The sequence below is a fragment of the Corvus hawaiiensis genome, chromosome 10, assembly GCF_020740725.1.
Source record: "Corvus hawaiiensis isolate bCorHaw1 chromosome 10, bCorHaw1.pri.cur, whole genome shotgun sequence".
In the NCBI taxonomy this organism is placed as follows: domain Eukaryota; kingdom Metazoa; phylum Chordata; class Aves; order Passeriformes; family Corvidae; genus Corvus; species Corvus hawaiiensis.
In genome coordinates this window covers 4,897,690-4,909,012 of record NC_063222.1, presented here as the reverse complement: position 1 = coordinate 4,909,012, position 11,323 = coordinate 4,897,690, and the positions used below count along the sequence as shown (strand labels likewise).

General features: G+C 49.8%; 1 protein-coding gene across 4 annotated transcripts; it reads left to right on the top strand.

Moving 5' to 3' along the window:
* The first annotated feature begins 27 nt into the window (after positions 1-27).
* On the top strand, positions 28-11,254 carry LOC125330740 (galactose-3-O-sulfotransferase 2-like). Of its 4 annotated transcripts, XM_048314269.1 has the most exons (5): positions 1,328-1,986; positions 3,055-5,703; positions 9,279-9,365; positions 9,817-10,096; positions 10,174-11,254. In XM_048314269.1, exons 2-5 carry the CDS (start codon positions 5,579-5,581, stop codon positions 11,032-11,034), a joined length of 1,353 nt encoding a protein of 450 aa, XP_048170226.1. In that variant the 5' UTR covers positions 1,328-1,986; positions 3,055-5,578; the 3' UTR covers positions 11,035-11,254. The 4 variants fall into 4 exon arrangements, with proteins under 4 accessions (XP_048170229.1, XP_048170226.1, XP_048170227.1 ...); XM_048314272.1 differs by lacking the exons at positions 1,328-1,986; positions 3,055-5,703 and adding an exon at positions 28-156; XM_048314270.1 differs by having other exon boundaries at positions 1,328-3,152.
* Positions 11,255-11,323: the final 69 nt, after the last annotated feature.

The window sequence follows — 11,323 nt, the reverse complement described above, 5'->3', positions numbered from 1 at the left end:
TACTGTGTGTGTATGACTATTCCAACTCTCTTTCCCCTTAGGTTTGCTCTGATTGATCAGTGACAGCAGCCAAAGGAAGCGTTTTCTCACTTGGGGTGTGCAAGTGAAGCATCAGAGACACAGGAGAACCTGTGGATGCAAATCTTCCAAGTGAAGGTGTTGCTCTTCCTCACTTGTTTTGTCTAATACACTTATCCCACAGCCCACAACAGCATCTGGTTATGGCCTCTTTAGTGATGCCACCTCCAGGCTGTCCCAAATAAGCATCAGTGTTGTCGCATGTACAGGTTTGCAGTGCTGGAAGGACTGGTCAGAGAAGAGAGGGTGCTGGAGATCCAGCTTCTGGATTTTATTAACTGGAGGAGAAATACCAGCAGCCAGGCTGAGGGAGGGGATCCCAGGACACCTGCCTGGCCAGAGCCAGGCTCTAGGCATGCCACTATTCTCTGCTTCCTTGACTTCCAGTCTGTTCTTCACAGTGCATCATGATTTGCTCTCACAGAGAGGTGTGAAATTATCCCTCCCAATCTGGCTGGTTAATATCTGGGAGAACCCTGAGTGATAATCCAAAAGGACGGGGCTTGGAGCAACTTGGTCTAGTGGAAGGTGTCCCTGCCCATAGCGGAGAAGTAGAATGAGATGGGCTTTAAGGTCCCTTCCAACCCAAACCACTCTGTGAGTCTGCACTGGGAGTGCTGTGGACTCTCTGGAGGGACAAGAGGCCTTGCAGAGGGACCTGGATAGATGCCCCATCAGGCAATTGCCAGTGGCACAGAATTACTAAATCCAAGTGCTGGATTCTGCGCCCAGGGTGGAGCAATGCCGAGCACAAGTGTAAGCTGGGAGAGGAGCGGCTGGGAGCAGCCCTGCTGAAAGGATCTGGGGGTGCTGGCTGGCAGCAGCTCAGTAGGAACCATCGCCAGGAGGGCAAATGGCATCCTGGGGGCACCGGACACAGCGTGGCCAGCGGGTCAGGAGAGGGGATGGTCCGGCTGTGCCCAGCACTGGCACGGCCTCACCCACAGCGCTCCAGCGTTAAAGATGATGGGAAGGTGCTTGAGTGTGTCCAGGAGAGGAGAACCACGCTGGTGCTGGGGCTGGAAGGCGTGTCCTGGGAGGAGGCTGAGGGCTCTGGGTTTGTCTGGTTTGGAGAGGAGGTTGAGGGACAGCCTTATCCCCCTCTGCAGCTTCCTGAGGAGGGGGCATGGAGAGGGAAGTGCCGATCTCACGGGAATGCTGATCTCAAAGCAGGGCCAGGGGAGGTTCAGGCCAGACATCAGGAAGTGTTTCTTTAAAGAGAAACTCTTTCTTTCTGTATAATCTGCACCAGGCTTCCTGGAGAGGTGGTTGATGCCCCAGACTGTCAGTGTCTAAGAGTCATTTGGGCAATGGTGTCACTTTAGGGCAGCCCTGCACTGGTCAGGCAGTTGGACCAGATGGTTGTCGTAGGTCCCTTCCAGCGGAACTGTTCTATTGTAACATGGAGGGTTTTGTTGGTTTCGGGGTTTAGTTTTATTTGCTTCTACAAAGAGATTGTAATTTATGGTTTGTTGTACAATACCACATTGTCACCCTTCTGCTACAGAGGACAGTGAGTCCTTCATCTTCCAGCTTACTTGGTGTTTGCTAGTCATATCCGTGTTTACCGACACATCGTTCTTAACCCGGGCTCTCTTTTATCCACATGAAGCAGGTGGTGATTAGAAATAGCTGGGGATTTGCCAAAGGTAAATAGTGTCACTAATCTGACAACCTTTTACAACAGAAGGATGTTTTCTGTCAGCATGAGGAGAGCAGTGGATGTCAGCAACGCCTTTGATGCTCTTTCCCACAATCTTCTCCAGGCTGGACAGGGATTTGAGCTGCCTAGTCTAGTGGAAGGTGTCCCCTGCCCATGGCAGGGGGTTAGAACAAGATGAGCTTCCAACCCAAAGCATCCTGTGATTCCATGTTTCTCCTGGACTGCCTGGGTGGGCTGCGAGACAGGTAATAAGCTGGCTCAGGCTGTGCTCAGAGGGTGCCAACTGCTGGCTTTCACTCAGGTGTACTGGTTTGGGAAGCCTTCCTGGATGGCATGAGAGTAGGAAAGGTGGTGTCTTACGCAGAAGCCATCTTCTCCACTACCTGCTTTTTGGTGATGTTGGCTCTTCCACAGAGCAGTGAAATAACTGTTCTATCCAGAGCCTTGTTCTTTGAAGAAAAACCATCCTAAAGAGCGCTTTCTTCAGTTTTAAGGCAGAACACAATCTCTACAAGGCTGCATGCTGTCAGATTGCACTGAGGATGCTGGCTTGGGCTCAGCAATGTGTTGCAACACCCTTCTCAATACAGTTCTAAGATCACACCTCTCTCAGCTTGGCCACATGGATGCTTTTGACAGAAATACCTCCATATGTTGCATGGTCTGGCATTATCTTGTCCTGCTCTCCAGTCTTGTCCATTCAACCCTTTCTCTCCACTATGGCACACTCCCCACCTCTCCCTTCATCCCTCAGGACCAGTCAGAGAGGAGCTGATCATCCTCTTCTGGGGTGAAGTGAGCAATGCCATCATTAGCAAAGAGGGAGAATTTTGTCATGGATACGGTGGTCAGACATTGGAAGGGGCTGCCCAGGGAGGTTTGGAGTCCCCACTCCTGGAGGTGTTCAAGGAATGCCTGGATGTGGCACTCAGTGCTCTGGGCTGGTCACAAGGTGGGGATTGGTCACAGGCTGAACTCAATGGTCTTGGCGGTCTCTTCCAACCCAAATGCTTCTGGAATTCTGTGGCTCTTTGAAAAGAGAAGTTGGCCTGTGCTGCTTGGGTGTGGGGTGATGCACAAATATGGGAAGTCCGTGATGTCGTTGGAAAAGAAATGTGCAGGATTTGCTTTCTGCCAGGATAGTCTGATGCAGCTCGTTCTTTCCGGATCAGGCTGTTTATATTTTCTGCCCTTTTCCTACACCATTCTTTCTTTTTTCCCCTAAACTACTGACCATCAGTGTTTAAAATGCAGGCTTTCCACATGAAAGGCTCTTTTTGGGAAGCGGAACTTTCCATACTTCTCTTTTTCAGCCATGTGTGGAGAGGGTGCTCAGAAGGGAGACACACAACTGTTCTGGCAGAGCTCCATGTAACCATCTTCCTTACGTGTGAAGATCCTAAAGCTCCATGTAAGTTTTACTGTTTCACTAAACAGTAGAGCAGTTCCCTGAGGGAATACAAGGGAGGAGTTACTGTAGGGTTATTTTATAATATCTTTCCTAGACCTTACTTCTGTGCTCTCGGAGATGCTTTCGCATAGTGGTGCACTGTTGTTTATAGGAGGGAGAGACAAGGTGGGTACGTGCACGTGTATTTTTAGAAAGAATCATTGTGACAGGAATTTCTTGTCCAAAATTCCAATTTTTCTGAGGCAGACATAAATACTAGAACGTTGTGGATGTTCCACACTTAGAACCAGTGGTCTTCTGGCACAGTAAGGGCTTGTCTCTCTCTATTGGTTTTGCCTCTCTCTGTACTGTTTATGGTTTATGGCTGGGATAGAGTTAATTTTCTTCACAGTGGCTGGTCTGGATCTGTGTTTGGATCAGCGATGGAAGCACAGGAATGTTGTAGCTGTTGCTGAGTGGTGCTTGCACAGCGTCAAGGTCTTTCCTGCTCCTCACCCTCCCCCATCAGCGAGGAGCTGGGGTGCGCAAGGAGCTGGGAGGGGACACAGCTGACCCCGACTGACCACAGAGGTCTCTCACACCGTAGGACGCCGTGCTCAGCAATAAAAGCTGGGGAGGAAGGAGGAAGGGGGGTATGCCCAAGTCACTGTTACGCATGATGGAGCCCAGCTTTCCTGGGGATGGCTGAACTCCTGCCTGCAGTGGGAAGCAGGGAATGAATTCCTGTTGATTTGCTTGCACGTGCAGGTCTTGCTTTACCTGTTAAACTGCCTTTATCGCAACCCACGAGTTTTTGCACTTCCACCTTCTGATTCTCCCATCCTGCTGCATGGCGCTGACCTCCCCCAGGGCCTGACCCCCAACAGGAAGCAGAGGCAGGATGGAGTGACGAATGCAGCATCCCACCCCAGCTCACTAATCCTGCGTCACCTGGCTGACTTTCCCTGCCCCGGTCTCCGAGCAGCCCACCCCCACATGAAGACAAGTACTCGTGCCTGGCACCATTTATTTTTTTTGGCGTAACCAAAGCTGATGATTCGTGTACAACACCCCAGGAGAGAGCAATGAATCAATTGTAAAAGTGTAAAAAATGGGCTTTTGTGATCCGTGGGCTCTAGCAGCTCCTGAGCGAGAAATGGCACAGCTGACGTGTGTAATGTAACAGGAGAAAGAGGTCGCTGAAATGTGCCCCCCCTGCCAGCAGCAGCTGGTGCTATGCCAAGAGTAACCCTAGAAATTCTCCATAAAAGAGCACATTGACTCAGGTTCTACCAAGAAACTCAAGAAAAGCAACCCTACACCTTGCTAATCTCTGCATCTTGGTAAAGCACTGGATTTGGGGCTGCTCTGGGGAAGCTGTGATTTAAAAAGAAATGCTGTGTATTTGGGTGCTCTGGAAATGTAGCAACGTAGGTGAAGGATCCCAGAGTGCTGAGGATTTGGCTGTTGGTGAGGCACGTTGAGCCAACAGCATACGAGGTTTAGAAAGGTGGCACTGTGTGTGGAGAGGGAAAGGAGACCACCAGGAGGTGCATGGACCGTGGCATGGCTATAAAAGATCAAAAGCAGCAACTCAATCCCCCCTAAATCCAGGCTGGGAGGTGTGGGTACACTTTTTGTTGCCCAAATGAGGAGAGCATTGGCTTCATCCTGGTATGGGGAGCAGGGAGATGACCCCACCTCCAGACCTGCAGGACAAATTCTGCTCTCCCAGGGTGAACTGCAACCATCAAACCCCATTTGTGAAGTGCTGGTGTACAGCAGCCTCAGTGGAATCTAAAATTCCTGCATAATACGAGTTGTAACAGTTGTTAATAACACCAGAGACAAAGCATAAAATAATGCCCCTTTAGGGGCAAGAGTTCTCCCTCCCAAGGCCTGGATACAGCCAAGTCTGTTAAGCTCTTAACCTCCAGCTACAGTAATTGCATTTTTACCAAAAAGTTTGAAGTCTAAATGTTTTAAGAGGAATTTTCCGTAGGTGAACTCCATTCCTGTTTGGCTGCTGTCCCTAATTTGCTCTTGCCAAATGTATCTGGCAGGGAATTCCTGTCCTTACCCACTGAGCAAGAAGCAGAGAAGAGGGACAGCAGGCACTGACCGTGGCCCCTGGTGATGTGATATTGTGCAGGATGACGAAGGTTCAATGCCCTCCACCAGCCCCCTGCCCGGATCCTGCCTGGATCCCGCCCCCAGCGCCTCCCTCCTGCAGCCAGGAGAGAAAGGGATCCCCACTAAGGAATCCCTGTTAAACCTTTCCTTCCCAGCAAAGCTGCTGCAAATGCCATGTCCCGAGGCACCTTTTTACCTGTGTCCTGCCATACCAGCGCTTTTCATGGCTTATTAATTAACTCCCACCCACTTCTGGGAACACCTGGCCACTCCCTTTGTCCTCACCTATCCCAGCCCTTTATAGCAGTGAAGGGATGCTAGAAATAGAGACGTGGCCACGAAGAAAGAGCCAGAGGAGACAAACAGGCACTGGAGTCGATTTGCAAAGGAGATACTTCTCAGCTCGCAGCAGCATGGAAAGCCCTGGGTGCACTCCAAGGTAAGGGCAGAGGGAGCTGAGTGCTCAGGGTGCTGAATTAAAACTTGCTTTGCAAGAAGGTCTGGTTCAAGTAATCCCTGGAAGTTGTTAATAACCTATGGAGGTAGTTACAATTTGCTCCAGGGAAGGGATTCATTTTGCCATTAATGTTTCTTGCCTATGTTCCAGATATCTTAATTTAAAGGAACCTTGTTAGTTTGATGCCGATGTCTGTTATTTTCGGCTTAAGCCAATGGAACAAGAAGGGGGTCCCAAGCCTTAAAGCATCCATAGCTGTACCTCTAGGAGAGGTAGTTTTCCCTGTTTTCTTCCCAAAGGGGAGATAGCACAGGCTGGAAAGGCAAGTGGAACCTCTGGCACCAGCCCTGCCAAGTGCTCCATGGGGTTTTTGGCTTCTTAGAGTTTTGTGTCTTAGCAGTCAACTCCCAAGTGCTTCTCAAAGGTCTCTCAGGCTCGCTCAGGTAACTTCAGCACAACATTCAAGTTGAGGCTTTCTCTCTTGAGCTTTGCTTTGCCAGATCTTAGAGGTCTTTTCCAGCCTAAGCAATTTGATGATGCTGTTGAGGTCAGAGACTTGCAGTGTTGTGACAGAGGGGGGGGTGTGATGCTAAGGGAACACAGCTTAAGGCTCTCACAGAGATGTGCCAGGGTGGTGGGTGCCTAGCAGGGGTGAAACCTCTGCAGGTTTGCAGACACAGAATCAGAATATTCTGAGCTGGAAGGGATCCACAGGGATCATCGAGTGCAACTTCTGGTCCTGCACAGGACAACCCCAAATACCACACCAAGTGTGTGATAACATTGTCCAGATGCTTCTTGAAATTCTCATAATTTCCATGACATGTATTTGAAGCATAGAGAGCCTGAAATGTAATCGTTGTTCTCAGCAGACTTTCAAGCAGACTTACTCATTCTGGAATGAGTACTGGAAGCAAGGTCTGGTAGCAAATCCCACATTGGCCCTGTGCTGCTGTCTGGGAGAGCAGTCGCACTGTGTTCAAAACAGGGTGTGTGTGCTCCAGGTGAAGATCCTACACGCTTTCGATCAGTAAAAACCCTGAAACATTTCAAGAGCTCATTTGTTTCCAAGCACAAGATCTGCAGATCTTGCAGAAATGATGGAAGCTTGTTGTAAGAGGAGGGAAAGGTGCTCAGTTTGCTCCGTGAGAGGTTTGTTTGTTCAGCCCCCTTATTCCCACAGTGTGTGTGTGGATGTCACGCTGGAGCCAGTGACAGCTCTGCAAGTACAACTGTGGGTGGCTGAGCCCAGGGGGTGATGGGGACAGGACCCCTGCAGTGGTCAGGCACAGGACTCCATGAGTGCACTGACCTGCACCCTGCATACCTGCAACCCTCCTCTGCTCCCCCCAGTCTCCTTTTTCCCACACTCCTCCCTGGGGATCTCCTCAATCCCTGCCCTTGGCTCTTCCCCTGGACACCTTCCTCACTCACCTTTGCTGGGCTGAGGTGCAGCAGAGTTCCCTCCATGTCACCACTCCCTGCCTGCTCCCTGGGCTGGAAGGCAGATATCCTTCCATCCCTCCATCCATCCCTCCATCTATCCCTCCATCCATCCATCCCTCCATCCATCCCTCCATCCATCCCAGGCACAGGGACAAGCACCATGCCATGATAATGCATTGTTTGTCACCCCTGGGACAAGAAGCCTGCCATTTCTGCATGGAGACTGGCACCTCCATGGACCATGTCCTGCAGAGATCAGTCACTCTTGCTTCTTAAAACTGGCCATGCCAGGCAGTAACCATAGTTTTGGCCTGGCTAATTCAAACCTTCATTGCTCCCTGTGTCTCCACGGACAAAATGTGCCTCTTTGGTTTGGGGCACATCCAGACAAAATGGGTCTATGGGGAGCATTCAGTTAGGCTGGAGATGAGCTCGGTGTGCTGAACGTGTCTGAGTATTTGGAGGCAGAATGGCACTGTGTAATCCTTTATTTGAGTAAACAACTATTAAAATATTGTGGGATGCCTTGAGGTGATAAGATGGAGAGGTCTACAGAGCCTGTCTTCTTGCAGCAGCAGGGATTGATAGTTCTTCCAGAGCATATTGTGATCCACATCTGCCTTCAGGATGGTATTGGGTGTATGTGATTTGTTTGCCCCATAACACATCACTCAGAGTTGCCATTTTGGGAACACTAAAGAAATAAATAAATGGACTGTTACTGCACCCATTACACTCGACAGAAAAGGTGCAGCAGGAGGATGTCAGCTTAGGAAGGACCTCCAGGCAGGCAGGGTGATGTGCTTTGGAAAACCATCACACCAATGGCAGCTTCAGTTTAAATGAAAGACCAAGGAGATTGGCGGGGTCTGCATGTGGCCTGCTCGCTGCCCATGGGCTCCTCTGCCTTTCTTCTCCCATCTCATCTCCAAGGACCAGGGATTGTCCCACTCCCATCCCCCTAACAGGCCTGGGGCCAAAAAATTAGGAAATCCTGGTGAAGTCTTGCCTGCAGGTCTGTCTTGAAACTCTTCATGCAGAAGCTGTGCTGCAAATTCCTGTCTGAGGTTGGTTCCATCTGTGGCTGAGGGTCTTCCCTGGCTTTGGGAAGAGCTCTTGGAGGAAGGCTTGAAGGCTTGCTTGCTTTCTTTGGAGAGTGGAAACCACAGGTGTGACTATACCATACTGTAAATTGGGATTATATCTTCTCAAAACAGTGTAAAGCCTGAGCCAGATCTGCTGTGTTTTGGGCATTCTGCAAACATGGAATTCACCCAGAGTTAAAAATCTTCTACGATGAGAGAAATCAGATCAAACTTTGTGGTGAAAAATTCCTTTTTGGTGGGCATCAAACCTTCAAAAGATCCTCTCTGTGTCCCAGCTGGAGTGCACTGCTGATGACCATGGTACCATAGGATGGTTTGAGATGTTAAAAACCATCCCATTCCAACCCCCAGCCATGTGCAGGGACACCTGGATACATCATGGTTGCGTAATTAGCGCTAGAAAAGACTCCCACCTCATTATTATCCAGCCCTCCCATTTGAAAGGGGAGTGTAATAAATCCATTACAGGTGCTGTTGGGTAATTTGATTTTCTGTCCTGAAAAATCGTATTTATATTGAAAAACAACCTCAGTTTAGTGGGTTTTTTCCAATCCTCATCTTCTGCAGTGATGTGATTACCGGAGCTGCTCAGGTTTCTCACCAGGGAAGTCTTTATACCCCTACAAAGGGCTCGTTTTCTGGTGAATAATCTAGGAGTTTGAATAGTGAATAAGCTCTAAAGCCCCAGAAAACCAAAAGAAAAGCAAAACAAAAGGCAGCCAAGCAGAGCAGGAGGCTGTGGGAGGAGCTGAGGCTCTGTCTGAAGCACACTGTGTCTTGCCAAAGGCCAAAATTAGGAGAGTAATAGTGAAAGTGCAATTTCTCACTGTCTTGCCTCTAATGCCAGAGCTGCTGACAGAGTTTGGGGGCCAAAGGTGGCTGCCACCACTGAGATGTAAAACTGTGCTCACAGTGATGAAAGTTCCCAAGGGCAAGATGCAAAATGTGGTGGTTTGGGGAAGGACTATGGGATAAAAATTCACTGAAACTCTTCTTTTTTTGCAGGCATGTCAGATGTCTCATCATTTTCAGCCTCTGCCTCGGACTTTCCTGCCTCTCAGGATTCTTCCATATGAAGAATGAGAATTACAGGTAAGTGAGGCAGAAGCAAGGTTGCAGAGCTTCGTGTGTGTGGAGCAGCCAGGATGTGACCTCTGACACCTGACTTATCTATCATGAGACTTGGGCTAATGCTTGAAGGGTGGTGGCCCAAAACCAGGTCCTAGTTTGGACCATAGTTTGTCCTAGTTTGGATGTGGTCCATATTTGGGGAAGGAATTGAATTAGCCAAAGCACAGCCTCTTTGGGACAAAATCAGCAGTGTGGGGAAAAAAAAGGGGATTGAGCTGGAGTCTTCGGTAAGTGAGAATCTGGAGAAGGGGAAAACTGTCTGACATCCACACTGGAGGGTTGGGGCTGGTTTGGATGCAGCCTTGGACCAGCCTGTGGTATCAGAGGAGCACCAGGGTTTGGCTTTGCCAGGTCTCAGAGATGGGGTGCAGCACCAGAGAGTCTCTTTGCCCCATCTGTCGTCTTCCTGCAGCATCTCAAAGAGCCACGAGGAGCTGCTGATCCCTGCCATGCCATGCCATGCCAAGACAAACGTCATGTTCCTCAAGACCCACAAGACAGCCAGCAGCACTGTGCTCAACATCATGTTCAGGTTTGCAGAGAGATACAACCTCACTGTCGCCCTCCCTGCTGACCAACTCTTCCACCTGGGATACCCGAGGACTTTCCTGGCCCACTTTGTGGAGGATTTTGAAGCCATAGGCCAAAATTACAACATCATGTGCAACCACCTGCGGTTTAACCCCTTGGAGGTAAGAAAGAGCCGTGACGCCTGCGGAGAAACCTGGTTGAGACAGCAGGACTAACCTCTTCTCCCTCCCACAAATAGGTAAAAAAGGTGATGGCAGCCAACACCTTCTACTTCTCTATCCTGAGGAACCCCATTCCTCTGCTGGAATCTTCCTACATCTACTACAAGAACAATGTGCCTGCCTTCAGGAGCTCCAAGAACGTGAACGAGTTCCTGGCATCACCCACAAAGTACTACCACCCAGCGGATTACAGGGAAAGCATCTACGCCAGGAATATCATGTGGTTTGACTTCGGCTACGATAACAACGCGGAGGATGACGCAAAGTACACCCAGGCCGTCCTGGAGGAGATTGAGCAGAACTTCCACCTCATCTTGATAGCAGACTACTTTGATGAGTCCATGATCCTCTTGAAGCATGCTTTGTGCTGGGATCTGGATGACGTGATTTACTTCAAGCTCAATTCCAGAAGCCAGGACACTGTCCAGACATTGACTCCAGAAAGTGAGGAGCAGATAAAAGCGTGGTGCTCGCTGGACTGGAAGCTCTACCTGCACTTCAACCAGAGCTTCTGGAGGAGAATTGAGGAGACCATAGGGCTCGAGGTGCTGGAAAAGGAGGTGGGTCACCTGCGGACCAGACAGAAGGAGCTCATGGAGACCTGTCTCTCAGAGCAGGAGGCAGTGAGGAAGGATCACATCAAAAACAAAGGTCTCCTGCCTTTCCAGTCAGGGGCTGCAAATATCCTGGGTTACAACCTCAAACAAGACTTGGACAACAGGACTCTGAGGATGTGCCAGAAAATGGTCATGCCAGAGCTCCAGTACACGTCCTACCTTTACACTGTCCAACACCCGCACAAGAAGAGGAAGGAGCTGGGATTGCCATTGCTGTGGACCAGCCTCCAGGAGAAGACGGCGCTCCCAGTGCCCAACTAGGACATGTGGCAACCTGTGTAGCTTCCCACCACTTGGCATCACCCCTTGTCTGACACGTAACTGACCCACAGGACTCTTGTGTGTTTGGGGACCTTGAGCCAAAGGATTTGCATTGGCTGGATCCTGGGTGATCCTGCCTGCCTGCTCCCAGCTGGAGAGAGCCAGGCTGGCTGCAGCTGTCTAGACATTCCAGCCTCTTAATCATTAATCATGAGCATGATCATTTGCCTTCATTTGATTTTATTTGATATCCATGGTTACATCCAGTCTGGTCACAGCTCACTGGAGC

Excerpts from the sequence above, each read along its gene's own strand:
- LOC125330740 (XM_048314269.1), top strand. The coding sequence starts at position 5,579 with ATGCTAGAAATAGAGACGTGGCCACGAAGAAAGAGCCAGAGGAGACAA. Across the intron at positions 5,704-9,278 it reads AGCCCTGGGTGCACTCCAAG|GCATGTCAGATGTCTCATCA; the intron begins GTAAGGGCAGAG and ends CTTTTTTTGCAG. Across the intron at positions 9,366-9,816 it reads ATGAAGAATGAGAATTACAG|CATCTCAAAGAGCCACGAGG; the intron begins GTAAGTGAGGCA and ends GTCTTCCTGCAG.